Consider the following 17,717-nt stretch of genomic DNA (forward strand, 5'->3'; position numbering starts at 1 on the left):
TTGCTGCGTGAATAAGGGCCCTCAATAACATGAGCTGTAAGCTTTGTGACAATCACTAGTCTTTGAGTTTGCTTGGTTGCCATTGTATTAGTTTTACTTATTCATTTTTGTACACAAAACTTGACCACTAGCTGCTTTACAAACATAATTTAATTACATATATTTTATTAATAATTTGATGTGCAATAATTGTTTGGCTCCGTACATTAATTCACTGCCCAATATCAGCTGATACAGCACAGGAAAGTGGAACCTGACTCGGTAGCCTCTGCTCAATCCAATAACACCATCAGTCTTGTATCTGATATTAATCTTTGACTCTAACCAGGATTAATTTTTCTGCTTTAAATGTGTAGGAATAAGATGATTTCTTTCAGCATCAAAAACTGGACAGAAATGCTTTGGGTCAGATTTCTGGAAGAAAAGAAAAACTGAGTAAATTTTCATTTAGTCCTGCTGCAAGTAAGAAGAGATTAAAAAAAAAGAGTGTCCATGTGAAATTAATAAACCAGTTTAAAAGCAGGTTTTCCAGAAACATCAACCAGTCATGAATGTTTTCATCCAAGTTATTCCTGAAAGAATTAAGTGCAATAGCGACACACAATGTTATATTTACTTTATTACAAACTTAACAGAAATTATACGAAAAATATCCACTGCATTAAACAAATAGGAAACTCTGCGGTTTACAGGAGGTTAAAAAAAAAAAAAAGAATTCCTGTGAAGTGTCCATCTTTATAGTACACATAGTCGACCGGAGTCACTCTTTGAACTTCCACTCCTGTCGACACATAGGGCACTGCTGCTGGACTTGCTGGGAGTTCAGCCACTTCAGGATGCAGTGCATGTGGAAACAGTGAGAGCACTGACCCCAGACCAGTGGGCAGTCATCTCCAGGAACTTTACCTGCAAAATAAGAAATATATTACAAAACCAGCAAGAGTGCACACAACAGAGGTACACAATCTAAACCCATAGAAACAATGCTAAATACTAAGCCTTTATTTCACCGCATGATGTTATTGGCAGTCATGGCACCACAAACAGTGTCATAGCAACGTTTTTCAGATACCACTGCTTGCTGTTGACAATAAGTTGATATTCTGCCATTAGAGCCGAATAATCCAGTGCTGGTTTGAAGAGTCTAGGTGTTGTAGTTTTGGAGCTAGAGCGATTCTAGTGCAACCCAGATACAAAAAAGTGGTAAAATTCCCCTTTACTGAAGTTTCACAAATCAGATTATGACCAAGTCACAACTCATAAAAATTCTGCTATTAGCTGAGAATAATTTAGTCTAGGTTCGAAGAGTGTACGTGTTGTAGTTTTGGAATTGGAGCAGTTATACTATGACAGAGATCCAAAAAAAGTGGTGAAATCAACCTTTATTGCAGTTTCACAAATCACAAATATGGTTCTAAATATTCTGCTATTAGTTGAGAATAACCCAGTCCAGATTTGAAGAGTCTCTGTGTTGTAGTTTTTCAGCTAGAGCAGTTCTAGTGCAACCCAGATGCAAAAAAGTGGTAAAAAACCCCTTTATTGAAGTTTCACAAATCAGATAAAAATTTCACAAATCACAAACATGGTTTTAAATATTCTGCTATTAGAGCATAATAATCCAGTCAGGTTTGAAGAGTCTAGGTGTTGTAGTTTTTAAACTAGAGTCGATTAAAGATGCGGAATGTAGTGAAAAATTAGGTGGAATCGCCCTTTAGCCATTTCCCTAATTGGAAGCTAGAATTGGAAAACCAACTTCAGCTTCGAATTTATCACTGAATGTGGTCACAATTCTTCTAATATTCACATTAGGGTTTCAAAAAATATTCAAATGAATGGGTTTTATGAGTAGTAAGGAAATTGAGCTAAATGTTTAGAACATGAAAGGTATTTGGACTTTAGGCTAACATTAAGTGGTCAAGTAGACAGGCAGTATGTAGGACAGCAGCCCCCGGCTCAGGTACTCACAGTCCGGACAGCAGCCGTTGAAAGGCATCCTGCAGATGCCGCAGTTTTCATCGTTAGCCACCCAGGACCAGGAGGCCACCCCGCTCCACTGCTTTATCTTCACCTTCATTCTCTCCGAGTTGCTGTTCAAACCCGAGTCAAACGCTGCGGCTCACAGTCCAGCTTCTCAATACATTACATATCAAACATAAAACAATTGGACTCTGTAAGTAGTATAGATTAATTCTACGCTACTCAGCTACATTGAATAGAAAGACTTCTTCTTCTGCTGCTTCTTCTTCCTTTTCTTCTTCTAGAGCTTTTTCTTTTATTTGTTGTGGCAGTTGGCTTGCAAACAGCTTTTAGGTGCATTACCGCCACCTTCTGAATTGGAGTGGGGATCATAATCTATTTCTTACCACCGCTTTCTGATCTTTCTTATTTTATTGTATTTTATTTAAATTTACATATATATATCTTAAATATAGGCCATTAACTGGTTCCCAGGATGCCAGGAACCAAACCCTACATAGGAATAAATAAGAAGTCGTTCATCCTCCTACCAGAAGGGGCAATATTTTAGAGGAAGTAAGTAGAAACCAAAAGGCCTTTTTCCAGCATAACTTCGGTTTCTTTCGTTTATGACATGATGTTGCTGAGTTAAGCGCATTAATTAATTGCTTAATCGTGTTTACGCGTTTTATTTTAACTTTAAAGGATAACAGCTACTTCAAGAAAGTGGAGTCTTCCCACGTAAACGGTAATTTAACGGGATAGTATTAAGTAGATACATAAACAAAACTAACCTCAGTCTTACAGCAACCCATTTTAAATGGATTAAACTAAATGCATTGTTTTTGGCTTAAATAGTCACCCCGTTACTTATAGCTTATGTTACATTTACATTTGTAACGTGTGAATCTTTAGACTACATCGCATTTGACCTCTGAACGGTTAGCTTCATTTTAGCTGAGGAGCACCGCTGAAGTTAGCAGCCAGTTCGGCACAGCCCCGGCGGCCAGAGAAACTGATCCTCGTAAGGAATCTGTACCATTTAATTGACAATGGTGGTAAAAGGATTTAGTTATTTTACACTTCTTGCATATTTTACCATATAGTTAAAGCTATGACAACCGGTTATTCTGTTTATGACAGAATTGGTCAACTTCAGTAAATTTGATCTTACATTTCAACTAAGTCCAATGTGTAACTGGAGCCCTTTTCAATGAGACTAATGTGGAGCTTGTAGCAACAGACTCACCATGTGGGCAGCAAAACTATGAAAGGGTTGTGGACATTCACCATAAAATCACTGTTAGTAACTGTGGAGGGTCTGTGATGCTGTGGGCCTTTTTGCTTTTTCTTTTTTTGCTATTGTAAGGTATCAAAAGGAGGATATGAGTGAAAATCTGTTGTACTTTGCCAAAAGGGTCTTCATTTGGCCTTTCAACTGAATAATGGTGTAGTACAGATGTAAATGGTACACAAGACACAACATAACCCCTCTTTTTTCTTTTCTTTTCAGCCATAAATGTGAAAGGATGTATTCACAAGGATCTGACTACGGTTACAGGCGGCACGATGGTGACAGAAATTCAAGACAGAAGTGGGATGATTATGATGACAGACGGGAAGACAGGCACGACTTCTACAGTAATACACCTCGGGCCTCTTATTATAAATACAGCAGTGATGGAGACAGTGGCACAACCAGGGTGAGCAAAAGTCAAGATTACAGCGAGTCTCCTAAAACACTCTACAGCTCAGATTCAGTAAGCAGAGAGTGGAGTCGAATGAGCCCGGTGAGGAGGCGTTTGTCCCCACCTGATTGGGATGCACCTGAAGTTAAAAGGCGAAGGCAAACAGAGGAAGATGATGCGGATTATAGATATAAACGGGATTCCCCAGAAAAAGCTCACAGGCTGTCACCAGTAAGTTTTTCACGTAACCAACAGTTGGGATATTCGCCGTCACATGAAGATGATGCCAGATACAGGAAAATGTCGCCATATTCCAGATCCAGAAATCACCGTGAAAACTTGCCTCACAAATACCAGTATGGGGATTTTTTTGACAGAGATTCATCGGATCGTTTCGAAGGAAGTGCTTATCAGAATAGGAGAACTGGGTATTCGCTAGAGAGGACCCTCTCACCAGACGACACTACACAGGTTAGTTGTGAGTTTTAATGCTTTTAACAGACATTACATTTAAAATGAAGTTTATTTGATTAATAAAGATGTTCAACTATCTAATAGATTCAAGCCAAGAGGAGAGAGAGAATACCCAACCCCTCGGCATCTGGGTATTATGATGAATATTATGAAAGCAGAACCACGGTGCCACTAAATGGATCCAGTGGACAGGTACATTGTCTTCTTAGCTTTCTGACCACAACCAGAAGACCTGAGTGACCTGGAAGATTGATATGACAGCAGCTATATAATGTATTTTGGTGCCAAGCCATTCAGTGATTTATAAACTAGCAACAGTATTTTTTAAAGTATATTCTCTGACCTGCAGGGAGCCGGTGTAGGAACTTTAGAACTGGTTTGATGCGCTCTATCTTCCTGGTTTTAGTGAAAATGCGAGGAGCAGCGTTCTGGATCAGCTGCAACTGTCTTAATTTATTTTTTTAAGCAAACCCATGACGACACTGTTGCAGTTTTCAATGTGACTAAAGACAAATGCATGGTTGAGTTTCTCGAGATGTTTTGTAGAGACATCAGTTCTTTAATACTAGAGATGTTCTATCAGAAGACAGGTTTTTATTCTGATAGAAGGCTGACTTTGAAATGGTCTTTATGTGATAATTGTCTTTAAATTTATCTGGTATGTCTCTACCAGATACCGAATCAAATCTATGCTTTCTTGTGAATTAAATTGGAGTAACACAAGCAGGCTGGAAGGCCAGTTTATGGGGTTATTAATGTGTTATTTTTATAGGACTTGTGATTCCTGATATGCAATGTAAAACACCACTATTTATGTTTTTCTCGCTAAAATATACAGTTCCTATATTTTTTCCTTGGCTTACAGCTTTAAACACAGAAACATTGTTGCAGTCTTATTAATTTCTCTGTGATCAGAAAACTTCAGGTAGAATATCTGTCTCATTCTCGAAGTAATGTTTTGAATTCAAAGGTCTAAAGTTGTGGCTTCTATGTTTCCCATCAGTCTTCTAAAAGCGACGCCCCTCCACAAAGAGCCGCAGTCCCTGACGACAAGTCATCCAAAGGCTTCCAGCGCTTTCTCGAAGTACTCAACAAGGGTGTGAATGTTGACGTTCTCACTCAGATAGTAAGTCAGAACCCTGCACCACAGTGTGACGGGCCCATTCTTCCAAGGTCTTTTGTGAAAGTTGCAGATCAACACTGGTCTCCCAGTTGCACTGAGAGGCAACAGAAATCATATAAAGATAACAGCTACTGGAATGAAAGTAAGGGCTCCCTCAGGTCGACATCTCCACTGCCTCATCATCAGTCCGCTAGTCCAGACCGGAATGTCGTGTCTGTTGGCAGCAAATCCCCTTCAGTGGAAAAGACGAGCATGACAGCTGAAGATGAGCAAAAGCGCAAGCAAATGCAAGACGTTTTGCAGGCTATCGGCGTGGATTTGGGATTCGAGGAGCTCGGTCAAATGTCCCATCGAATCCAGGAGCGTCTTTATGGTAAGAGGGATAACGAGCGTGGCCGCAGATTGAGTAAAGAAAGAGGTGTTGGACAGACGTTCACCGAGGGACGCAGAAGTCGATCGTCGTCAAGCAGTTCTAGTTTCAGCCCACCACGTCAAAATTTTTATACAAGGAGAGACTCCTTAAGCAATCCAAGGGACGAAGCAGACCTGCAGCGACCTGAACGTAATTTGGAGATAAAAAGGAGGACTTTTCAGGATGGTCAGAGCAGTGAGGAGAGTAAAATAAGCACAGTGAAGAGCATTCCTGTACTGAATGTTACTTCCAAACCTATCCCTGCTGCAAGGCAACCTTCTTCAGCACTGATGCCTCCAACTCCTCCAAGGCTACCTTATTCTCCCATCACCCACCCACCACCGTCATACCCAACTGTTCCTCCACCTCCGCTTCCTTTCCCGCCTCCTGCCGGACCAGGAAGTTTTCTTCCCCATGTGCCTCCCATGCTCCCTCATGCTCCCTTCCCATCTCCGAATGTCTTTCCTCCGCTGCTCCCTCAAGTGATACCGCCATTCCCACCGAACTTGCAGCTTTGCCATCCAACAAACGCAAAGGCTCAGCCAGCCATGAAAACAAAGCAAATATCAAGAACGCAAGGAAGGCCCCGCTTCCTGCAGGTTATTAAGTGAGTGTGATATGTCATCATTTATATACTTTTTTTAAATTTGGAAAACACTGAAATAGACACAGTTGGTAGCTTTTTCTTATTTGTCTTGTAAATTGCACAAAACAAACAATGTAACCTGGTTGGAGGTAATTTGAAGGCGAAAAATAAAGCTGTACAGTTAATTGTTATTAAGTAAATAGTTTTTGCTTGAAGTAATTGTTTGCACCTAAGAATGACACATTATTGCATTTGATGAAAGAGAATAAACACTGGACATCTATCATAACTGAGCCAGCAGTGGAATTTAGTCTGTAATGATCAACATCTGTTTGGTATCCAAAGTTCATAAATTCTGAATTCTGCCATGAGTACAGCTCTGGCTTAGAAAAATGTCCTTTTGCATGCATATATTTAAAAAATTTTTGACTGATTTTGTTAACATAAAGAAAGACTATTGAATTGTCTTGTCAGGTTTATATTATTTGTGTACTTGTAGTTACCACTTGTTTAAAAATATGAAGTGTACATCATTAAAAAGTTATTCAAAGGAAACTTTGAAGCAGTTCTTTTTTTACTGATTTTTTTTTTTATACAGTGGAAGTAGGTGTTCTTTTAATAACAATATGGTCTTGTTAGTCCATATTGCTATTTTTACCATAGTCAAGATTTAAAAAATTCTGCAGTTTCAAATGTGGTTGAAAGCAGAAGTAGTGACTGGCGACAAGCAAAAGCTGTCTTGTCTAATCGCATGCAAAAGCTAAATTGCTAAAGAAATTGATATTGGTTCAGGTAGAAAGGTGTCAGTCTGGTTAGAGTATTGCAGTTTGTTGCATATGGAACTGCATGACCCCAGAACATTTAGGGCACCAATGCTGATCCTTGATGATGGCTGCAGAAATAGTGGAAGCAAGAGCAATAGAAATACACTGTATTATAATCAGACTGGCCTGGTCTGATTAAACACTTTTCTTTTACATCACATGGATAAACAGGTGTTTGTACTCTGTTTACCTCAGGGTTAAAAGATGCACCTTAGGAATTAGACAACCATTTGAGGCACTGTGATACTTTGGGGCTGTTCCTTTGATGAATGCAACTTATCTTAGCATTGTGGCAATCAGTGTACATTTGATGTTGATAGATTGCCTGGACTTTTTTCAGCAGCTTAATTATCCCAAAAGGCAAATTTGGTACAGGATTACAACAAGTTTAAGTTGTCCTATCCTATCCTATCCGGTTTTTTAAGGTCCTGTTTTGTAATTTGCAGGATTTAAAGAATATGCTTCTTACATCTTCATGGCTATCCATTACTTTATTATGTCATAATTTTGTGCCTGATCGGTGTATACACTTGGTACAATATTAACAATAACAGGAAACATTTTTTTTATTTATGCATTCACTTTTTAAGTACACATATACTTTTTCCCGTTTGGACAATTTGTTTTGTGAAATATGCATCCTCCTTTACTTCTATTGGTTTATCCGTGGTCATTTAAGTTTTATGGTCCTGGCCAGCTTTTAAAATTAGCTTAATACAACCTCAAATAAACCATAATGTATTATGCATAGGTCTATGATTATTATTCAGATGCTTATTCCAGATTTAAAAGCAGTTTCCGAGTAAAAAAAATAAAGTTCCTCGCTCACTTGAAAATCTTGTTAAATCACCTCTGGTTCTGATTTCTTGAAGTGAATGTCTGCTGTATTGTATTTTATTGTCATTTCATTCTGATTGACATTTTATCTTTGAAAACAGACACAAATTGTAATGTCATGAATCAGTCATTCTCAGGTAAATGTGTGTTTACTGTGTAATATTACAATCAGAGTTGAGGTAAATTTTGTCTTGTTTTCACTTAAAAACATTTTTAAGTTATGACAGGTTTATGAGTTGTTTAACAGATTTTGTATTTATGTAATTTTAACAACTGGAAGGGTTTAGTTGACTTTTTCCTGATACTAAGATGACCAATATATTTAGTTAGCTCATATAAGAGTTTCAGACAACGAATATTTTTTCTCTAGGTATCTCCTCAACGTGTTTTTGCAGTGGTGGTCCTCCATCACACAGGTGGCGCTATTGAACAATTCCCATCATTTTTAACGCTTTAAAGATACTGTCGTTTTGCTCTCCAGAACAGTTTATGGCAGATTTATTTTGACCAAACCTTTTTCCACCAAAAAAGGTTAATTTCGTCTACGTATTGTCACAGCAAACTATTTTGGAGCTCACTTTATTTATGTTTTTGATAAAAACAGCTATTTGATCGTGTCGCAGATGACTGTTTTCCAACAGAAGGTAAACCTGCTAGCTGCTATGCTATCCTCTTTGTAAACACATTTTAATCATTTCCGATTTTCCGTTGACTCTAGTTGAAGTATTATCTATACTTGAACTAGAATCTAATGATGTTATACTTTTATATCTGCTTACGTCAAGCACCCTTCCATCAAACTTGGCTTTTCAACACTTATTCTCGAGTGTCTTGGTGTCACTAGCTAAAATGAATTATTCTGTTTTGAGCGTTTACCTGTGGGGTCGTGATTTCAGTATCCTGTTTAACGTGTGTATGTATGTTTTATGTCAATAGAGCCTCTATAAACTGTGAAAGGCAGTACGATGGATCCACATGACAATGCCTGGAGTTTTCCCGATCAAAGGCTGCAGGTACGTCTGGAGCTAGATCAACAGAAGCTTGTCAACATCAACAGGATAGAGAGAGTCCCAAGGTTTACCGATCACTGGCAAACACGCCCTATGTACACTGCTGTCCAGCCTCACAGCGGTGGGGCAGCCTGGAAGGAACCCATTCCCCCACCCCTGAACTCCCCAGACCCAGATGGAAACCCATTCAACTCAGAGGATGAGGAAGATGCTGAGTTGGCGAGAAAGAAGCGAGAGCTTCAGGAGTTACATGAGCAGATTATGCATAAGAAAACCACCATCGCTATCAAAGCAATTGAGATGATTATGAAGAATCCAGATTCTCCTGATGACCAGGAGTTTGATACTTACAATCCTGAATCGCTTCGAGACAGAGTGACTGAGATATTGCAGCAACGTTCATTCAGCTTTTTCTCCAAGGTAATGTCCATAAAGATTATGTGCAGATCTGAGCAGACTTTGATACAAGTTACATACATAATTCATACTGATTTTGGTATTAATGTGCTAACTCTAACCCTCCTTATTAAGTAATATATAATTGTATTATTGTAATGATTGTTAAGAATAAAAATTAAACTGGCAAGTTTTAATTTATAGTTGACATTCTCTAATCCAATCCAATCAGGATTAAAGTGCAAGTTTAAATGCATAAATACATTTTACTGAATCTTAGAATAAATTGCTTTGAAAAACTTAGACTGTGTTTAACTTTAAAAGGTTACGTTTTCATAATTGATTGGAGTTGGTAGTTCTGCTGGAATCCAACCAATTTAAAGTTTTCTTTATTGCTATAAAGACCATATTGTTAAGATGCCCCTTGCTAAAGGATATTTACAAAAATATCAGTAGGTGGATGTATGTATATCTTATGATCTGGTTTGGATGAGAGTATATCTATAATAAATTCAAGCAATGATTATTGCATCTTATAATTATATCTTCTGATCGCCAGGTTAAGTTATGCAAGCTAAAAGCAAAAGCCGCTGCTTCGAGAAAAGATGAAGTGAAGCAGCAGCACCATCCACTGAAGCTCAGAGTGAAGGCATTAAAGGCAAACAGACTCAGGGACCCCCCCGGCGTTTTACCACCCAACATAGAGAAGGTTTGTACTAAACGTTTTATGAATAAATTTAATCACAACAGAAAGAAATCCCATTACAAAATATCCATTTAAAATGATCTAAAACCTTATAGAAATTTAGAATATGTTTTGATGAGGATTATAAATTTGAAATCAGAATATAATTGTTATTTTAAAAAATAAAATCAGTCATCATACATATGTTTTTCTTAAGATTCACTATTAGAAATGAGAAATTATGCATGACCTGAACAAAGATTTATAGTGTATCTACACAGTTGCATGTTTTAGATTTAGCTTTTTTAGCCATTTAAAAAAAAAAAAAACCGGACAGTCCAAAAATAATTTTTAAATTTTTTTTTTTTCTTAGATTTTTTTATATCTGTTTTTATTATCCAGCTGTACTACTGTAGTGCTATAATATGAATTTTATGTGTGTAGTTCCTATCTCCTCACAGAAACCTGTTCTGGAAGAATTGTTTAAAGAAGCTAATAAAATTGCTGTTGGTGTTTCTCCCACTGTGAATGTGTTTGTATTATTGATGCATGCCTGATGTTTGACAGATCCTTGATGTTCCTCCACCTCTCACCGCCCGGGCTGTTGCTTCACCAGCTAAAGAGGAAAGCAACGCTGCAAAGGGCTTCGAACGCTTCCTCAATGTGCTCAACAGAGGACCTGATCTCAACCTGAAAAACATGGTATATGCGCCGTACACACAGTTTACAAATCACTGAATGGTTTGGCACCACAACACATTGAAGACCTGCTGTTGTTGTATCAACCTTCCAGACCTCTCAGGTCTTCCGGGTCTGGTTCTGCTCTGCATCCCCAGAACCAGAACCAAATGAGGAGAAGCAGCATTTAGCATCTATGCAGCACAAATCTGGAACAAACTTCCAGAAAACTGTAAAACAGCTGAAACACTGACTTCCTTTAAATCTCAACCAAAAACCCACCTGTTTAGAGTTGTATTTGAAACGTAATCAGTTACAAATTTAATGACGGAATCTGACTTAATGTTGTGTTTTGATTGTTAATTCTATGTTGCATTGTGTTTTTGTGTCTGATATGATGTAAAGCACTTTGAAATGCCTTGCTGCTGAAATGTGCTACACAAATAAAATTTGATTGATAGGTGTTAAAATATAACATCTAGATCCCATCAACAAAAATAAATAAATAAAAAAAGAATGTCAAATGTATAGCAAGAGGTATTACATACATTGGGTAAACAAAATAAAAATTTGCATCTGAATAGAAATGTTACTAACCTCAGTTGAGGACAGTGATACGTAAATGTTGCTCCGTCAATTTTTTCCCTCTTTGCGCGACCAACGTCAGCAAAGTATGTAAAGCAAATTCCCATCCAAAGCTTAACCAGGACTCTAGTTTTACTCTAAAGCTTGAAAACCTAGAAATGCTGCAACAACAGCAAAGCATGGTGATGGCAGCCTCATGCTGTGGAGGTGTTTCAATATTATTGGTAGTACCAGTATTAACTTTGAATTCATTTAGCTGTGTTTAAGGTGGAAAATGAATCCCAAAACAGATGGAATGAATGAAGCACATGAAATGTAACTTCCCTGGCCGCCCAACGACCTCAGCTCGACTGATTTGTTATTTTGACTACTCTTAAAAGATACGTCAGAGCCGAAAAGGCGAACATAATTTCTTGTTTTCGCAATACTGATGAGTGTGTGATGTTTCTCAGCTTTCAGATGACCCTCTGCCTCCTCCTGACCACATCATTACTTCGCCTGGAAAGCAGCAGCAGGAGGAGACCGCCACCAACAAGGGATATGAGCACTTACTCACTGCTCTCAAGACAGTAGCAGCAGCAGTCCCTAACATGAAAAAAACGGTACATCATGTTGGTTTTCATTTACAGAGCTGTGAGAAATGTTTGCCCCTTAAAGATTTCTTGTTGTTTTTTCATTCCACTAGACTGTTTATGTGTTTAATCGGGTTATCTTAATCTAGTATTAAAATACGTTTGATCTGAAACAATTGAGCATGACAGAGGTGCAAAAACTGAAGAACTCTAGAAGGGCTATGTTTCACAGCAGCGTATATGACAATTTTATTAAAAGGACAAGGATTATTCTTACAGAATAATGTCATTCTTCATCAAGTTTTATTGACAAGATAAACGTATTTGAACATGATTCGTTACGTTAAAATGCTGTCGCATTGAGAGAATTGGAGCACCTCAAATCTCTACAAAGCCAAAAGAGAGACAGACAAAAACTTAAAGAACTGTCTATCCCGCTAAACGTTAGCTTACTTATTGCCAGACTAACTTCTGTTTTATTAATTTTTATGAATGTGGGATGATTCACAGGGCCCTGATGTCCCTCTGCTGCCTCCTGGCCGCAGCATTACTTCCCCTGAAAGGCAGGAGAGCACCACAAGCAAGGGATATGAGCGCTTACTCCGTGTTCTCAACAAAGGAGCCGCTCCCAACTTGAACACCACGGTACGTCCTGTAGAGGTTTTCTTCTATATGGAAACTGGCATTTGTAGAGTGCTTAATTGTGTAAATTTTTATTATTATTATTATTATTATTATTATTATTATTTAGATCTAATGAAAACCAAAAATTCAGATTCTAGAGGCTTGGTGGATACGTTTTACCTTGGGTTGTAATTGTATGTGGGCAAATACCTTGTGTGATAAATGTATTAAAAACGGTCTAGCACTTTTGATAGATGTACTTTTCTAGAAGCAGTGGGTCCTGATAGTCGTCACTTACTTGGGCTCGGCTCTGAATTCCCTCTCTGAACTCATGAGAGCTTTTTTAAAGATACACCAGAGTTCATGTGCAACATGGTTAGTTCAGGATAATATGGTATGTCCAACTTGAATTTAAGCGTTTATCAAATATTTCAAGTTTTGCAAGGAAATTAGTTTGTGGAAGATCTTAGCGTCAATTATGTCATAATCACAATAGCAACAGAAAAAATAGTAATAAAACTTTTAAGTCCTCTTCACACAACCGTTCTTGGTATATTCCCAGATAGAATTCATATTTAATCTGTTTTCTGTCTTAAATGTTTTTCAGATCCCTGATGTTTCGCTAAATCCTCCCAGCCATAGCGACCCTCATAGAACAAAAAAGGAGAGCAGTACCAAGAAGAGTCCTGAGGGCGAGAGCAGAGCCAGTGGAGGTTCTGAGCATACAGGGCAACATCCTGAGAGTAAGAGCAGTGCAAGCAGAAAATCTGAGAACAAGAGCAAAGCCGACAGACACTCAGACAGCGAGAAAAGTGAAAACAAGCATTGTGATCACGAGAAAAGTGTCAACAAGCATTTTGACCGCAAGACCAGTCCAAAAAGAGGCAATGAGGGCAAAACTGGTGACAGCAGAGCTTCTGAGCACAAGAGAAGTGTTGACAGAGACTCTGACCTCGAGAGTGCCATGAGCCAACGTTCTGAAGTCAAGAAAAGAAATTCTGATTGTAAAGACGGAGCTGATGGAGGTTCTGAGAACGCGAGCAACCTTAAAACACCTTCTGAATGCAAGAGCAGTGTCCACAGAGTTTATGAGCGCGAGAGCAGTGTGAACCAAGGTTCTGGGATTGAAAACATTCTCGAGAGAAGTTCCGAAACCAAGAGGAGTGTCAGCAAGGGCAGCATTGAACGGCTCCTGGAAGGCAAGGGCAGCTTGAAAAGAAATTTTGAGTCAGATAGCAGTGAAAACAGAAGCTCTGGGCACAAAAACAGTGGCGACCGAGCTTCTGAGTCAGAGAGCGGTGTCAATAAAACTCTTAAAAGTGAGAGCGAGAAGAACAGAGGTCTCAAGAGCAAGAGCAGTGATAACAAGGGTTTTGAGCGCTTTGTGAGTCTGCTTAACAGTGGAGTGGACATCACCAAGCTCAGTAAGATGATCAAAGATGAGGTAGATGATCTTCCAAAAACCTCTCCCTCTGGCTTGAAAAAGGCCCCCGAGGGTGAAAACCAGAAGTCCGATACTGGATTCTCGCTGCCAGGCTGCAGTGGGATCAGCAGCGTGAAATCAAAAACTGTCAATCAAGAGACATCCTCACCTGAAGATGTTGAGGTGAAGAAATTAAAAAAACGGAGCAGTTTGGACTCCGGCAGTCAACCAGAGCCCGCGTTTGAAGTGAAAAAGAAGAAGGAAGAGGAAAACGAAACCTCAGAAATAGATGAAAAGCAGAAACAAGTGCAGAGCATTCTTAAAACGTTGGGTTTGAATCTGGACGTGGAGGAATTGACCAAACTAACAGATCGCACTCAGGAGAGGCTGTATGGAAGGAAGAATGAAGGTAGAGAGACGAGCGAAAGCAGGATGGAACAGAAAAGTCCACTTACGCTCTCCCATAAAAAACACAGTCGGTCCCGCTCCTCCTCTTCCTCTTCGTCGTCCTCTTCGTACTCTTCTTCTTCCTCTTCCTCCCCAGCTTTCTCTAGATATGCCTCTAGAAGCCGTAGTCGGAGCCCTCGGGGCCGCAGGCATCGGCGCTCTCGCAGCAGAGATGCTCATAGACGTTCTCGTGACAGAGGCAGAGATGGAGGGAAGGGGCGTAGCAAGACTGAGGCCAGTAAAGACGCCCAGAGGGCCAGTTACAGAAACCAACAACATCCTTTTCATTCTCCTTACGGTGCTCCTTCTGCATACACCGATTACAGTTTGTACCAATATGCCCAGTACATGAACTACTACAATGCCTACAACAGTGCTATAAACTCCAATTGGGTGTTTGATCCAAATCAGAGTCACGTGCCACCGTCCCGTTCACAGTGGCACTCGGTATTAGCAGATATGAGGCTTCCCAACCAACCTGGGCAGATCTCACTTCATGACTTCATGCTGTTCAGGAATCCAGACTTGTCTGGGAGTGAAGGTCAGAGCAACGAACGCTCTGGTTCTCGTTGCCTCACGGTCATCGATACTACACCGTCTTCTGCAAGCAGCGCGATGGAATGTCGATGGTTTCCGAATCTGGAGAGGAATCAGTTGGGGTTGAAAAGAAGGAATCATAAAAAAAATAAGAAAAAACAATCTCCAAGTTCAGCTGGAGATTTTTCACAGAAGAAAACTGTAGACAAGTCTGCTGAGAAAGAACCTGCAGAGACGTTGACTGCAGAGAAAAAAGCCTCAGAAACGGTTTCTATGGAGAAAAAACCCCCAGAGACAATTGCTATGAAAGAAAAGATTGCAGAGACAGTTGTTCTGGAGAAAAAGGTTGCAGAGACGGTTGCTATGGATAAAAGAGTTGCAGGGAAGCAAACCATCTCCTCAAAGACCTTAAAATCCACGCCGTCGCAGGGTAAGACTCCTGGTTATGTAGGCAAGGTAATGGAAGAGAAGAGACGTCACCTTACAGAGGAGAAAATAAAGGCTAACCTGAGGGAAAAGGTAAATTTACTTCTTTTTTTATTATTTAGTTGTTGTTTTTTTCACCTTTTTCACTTGCGCTATGACAGATTTCTATTATTCTTCTTCATAGATATTCCAAACTATCCACCAGATAAAAGGTTCTACTTTAGATCAGTGGTTCCCAGTCCAAGTCTTGCATGTTTAAGATGTCTGTCTGGAGCTAATTTAACTTGATGTTTTTTTCTCTCTTATGAAATCCCAATAAAACACATTTAACTATTTTTTTTAGTTTTATATTGAATGTACAGTTACTGCTGTGGAACCACTGATGTGAAGTATTTGCCCTGGTCTCAACAAAGCTCCATGTTTAGTATGATTGTGATTAATGTGTTATGTGTAAGTTTTAAGATGCATTTAGTTATCAATAAGAATCACAGTATGAATTATATATATATAATATAAAATAAATAAAATGTCTTGACGAGACAGTACAAATATTTCTGCAAAATCTTTTTGTAGCTGCTAGAGTTTAACCGGAAAGCGAAGCTGCTGACACAGCCCAGCTCCACCGTCAAGCCATCAGCAAACTCCCTGGATTCTGAGCTCCTTTAATGTAAGTAAATTACATTTCCAGCTCTGTTGTGTCCTTATATTTTCTTTCATGACTGTACTGGCTCAAAGTTAATGCCACTTCATCTCTATATTTAGGCTTCTAGTAGATTGTGTTGCTCAAGGTGGTGTGTGTGTGTGTGAAATTCTACAGAATATCAAAGTACTTATTTTAGATTAGATTATTATTTTTAAACTGCTGACATAGTTTTGACAAAACCTGATATTTTCTGACTTTAACGGAAACTTAACGTATTTCTTTTTTTGTCTGATGCATAAAAAAAACAACGGGAGTTTAACAAATCAATTTTGATTCATGAATTATGACGATTTTAAGTAGCTAAAATTTTAATGCAGTTAATCGCTGTTTTTGTCTATACGGTTTTATATTAAAATGCAATGAAATACATTTTACATGTAACTCAAATGAGAATGTTAAACAACTCCCTCCATCAGAAAAGCACAGAGAATTGCCATGCTCAAACTCATCATCATGGGAACAAGCCTCCCTTTGTAGACCTATGTAAATTTATATACAGCATAATGCAACTTTTAATTGTTTCTTCTCTTTGCTTTCAGAGATCTGGAGAAACTCTGACATCCTCAGTGGATCATTGACCTTCAATTCAGTTTTACATAAACATCTTGCTACTCCCTGTTCGAAGCTGAATCCTCCTCCAAATACCACAAGTAAATGAAAACGTCCTCAGAAGAATTCCTAGTTTACATCAAGGTTTTTACTTTTGTCACTACTAATTATGTTATGTTCTAACATTTATTTGCTCGTTCTGTTATAGTTAACCTTATTTTCTTCCCATGAGTCTTTTAGATTTTCTGGTTTCCCTAGTAAAATGTTTAAAAACGGTTTAAATTATTGTGGATGTTTGATTTATTTAGTTATACAGTCATTTTGAGGTGCTACTTCTGAAAGTCTTCACTACTTTACGGTAAAACTCTGAGGGCAAAGTTGGTCTGTGGAGCTTGTCTGTACAGCCAGACAATAAGCTGAGTCTCTTAAAAAGGAGAAACATTATATATAACTTTCTCTTGACTTTGGATGTCAAAAATTGGCAATGAACAGACAAACTTATTAAATATGTGGGAAATGAGAGGCTTGTCTCTTTAAACTCAATAATTTCTGACTTAATTTTTTTTTTTTGTTTCCAATTCTTTTCATGTTTTTTTTTTTTTTACTAAGGGACATGTAGATCAAGTTAAACCCAGAGACTTGGATCTGTAACTACAATAACATTGCCTCAACAAATATTCACTTAAGGGTACCAAAAATATGTACAAGCCACACATTTCAGATTACTATTCATCTAAAGGTAAAATCCTTCACTACTTTTTATTGGTCTTCAGTGTAACACATTGAAGTTTGTATTTTCACAAAGCATTTTTTTAGGCATTTAACAGCAGAAGGAGGTACGTTTATATTTGGCATTGTACTGCTCCAGTGTAAATTAAAATTTGCAAAAGATGTGCAGGGGGTTAACTTCTTTGAGTGCATACTGGATTGTAGGCAGTATCACACATGAGACAGAATAAACTGTCAAGGTTTGTGTTAAAAAAAAAAAAAAATTATTCAGTTTCCATTAGAAAAACAGCAGGAAATTCAATTTTCTGGTTGAGACTTAAAACAGGAAAAAATCCTGGTGGAGCATATTGTTTCACTATCAGTGTTGAGCATGTTTGGTTCACACAGTGAAATTAAATCAACTACTCAGAGTAATTGAAAAAGGGAAAAAATAACATGTAATTTTTTTATTAC

General features: G+C 38.4%; 3 protein-coding genes across 6 annotated transcripts; 2 read left to right on the forward strand and 1 right to left on the reverse strand.

The window, feature by feature from the left end:
- Nucleotides 1-601: 601 nt before the first annotated feature.
- On the reverse strand, nucleotides 602-2,289 carry anapc11 (APC11 anaphase promoting complex subunit 11 homolog (yeast)). The gene is made up of 2 exons (XM_044113271.1): nucleotides 1,966-2,289; nucleotides 602-906 (listed from the first exon to the last, which is right to left on the reverse strand). The coding sequence occupies exons 1-2, from the start codon at nucleotides 2,072-2,074 to the stop codon at nucleotides 761-763; spliced, it is 255 nt and encodes an 84-aa protein (XP_043969206.1). The 5' UTR covers nucleotides 2,075-2,289; the 3' UTR covers nucleotides 602-760.
- A 154-nt stretch (nucleotides 2,290-2,443) lies between these two features.
- Nucleotides 2,444-6,797, forward strand: LOC122829055 (cyclin-dependent kinase 12-like). Of its 3 annotated transcripts, none has more exons than XM_044113266.1 (4): nucleotides 2,444-2,532; nucleotides 3,470-4,115; nucleotides 4,203-4,310; nucleotides 5,122-6,797. In XM_044113266.1, the coding sequence occupies exons 2-4, from the start codon at nucleotides 3,486-3,488 to the stop codon at nucleotides 6,262-6,264; spliced, it is 1,881 nt and encodes a 626-aa protein (XP_043969201.1). In that variant the 5' UTR covers nucleotides 2,444-2,532; nucleotides 3,470-3,485; the 3' UTR covers nucleotides 6,265-6,797. The 3 variants fall into 3 exon arrangements, with proteins under 3 accessions (XP_043969201.1, XP_043969203.1, XP_043969202.1); XM_044113268.1 differs by having other exon boundaries at nucleotides 2,512-2,704; XM_044113267.1 differs by lacking the exon at nucleotides 2,444-2,532 and adding an exon at nucleotides 2,539-2,980.
- A 921-nt stretch (nucleotides 6,798-7,718) lies between these two features.
- Nucleotides 7,719-16,817, forward strand: LOC122829054. Of its 2 annotated transcripts, XM_044113265.1 has the most exons (10): nucleotides 7,719-8,544; nucleotides 8,837-8,913; nucleotides 9,022-9,330; nucleotides 9,866-10,015; nucleotides 10,559-10,693; nucleotides 11,707-11,856; nucleotides 12,337-12,471; nucleotides 13,058-15,376; nucleotides 15,857-15,950; nucleotides 16,526-16,817. In XM_044113265.1, the coding sequence occupies exons 2-9, from the start codon at nucleotides 8,866-8,868 to the stop codon at nucleotides 15,947-15,949; spliced, it is 3,339 nt and encodes a 1,112-aa protein (XP_043969200.1). In that variant the 5' UTR covers nucleotides 7,719-8,544; nucleotides 8,837-8,865; the 3' UTR covers nucleotide 15,950; nucleotides 16,526-16,817. The 2 variants fall into 2 exon arrangements, with proteins under 2 accessions (XP_043969200.1, XP_043969199.1); XM_044113264.1 differs by having other exon boundaries at nucleotides 8,837-9,330.
- Nucleotides 16,818-17,717: the final 900 nt, after the last annotated feature.

Source organism: Gambusia affinis, linkage group LG04 (genome assembly GCF_019740435.1).
Source record: "Gambusia affinis linkage group LG04, SWU_Gaff_1.0, whole genome shotgun sequence".
NCBI lineage: Eukaryota > Metazoa > Chordata > Actinopteri > Cyprinodontiformes > Poeciliidae > Gambusia > Gambusia affinis.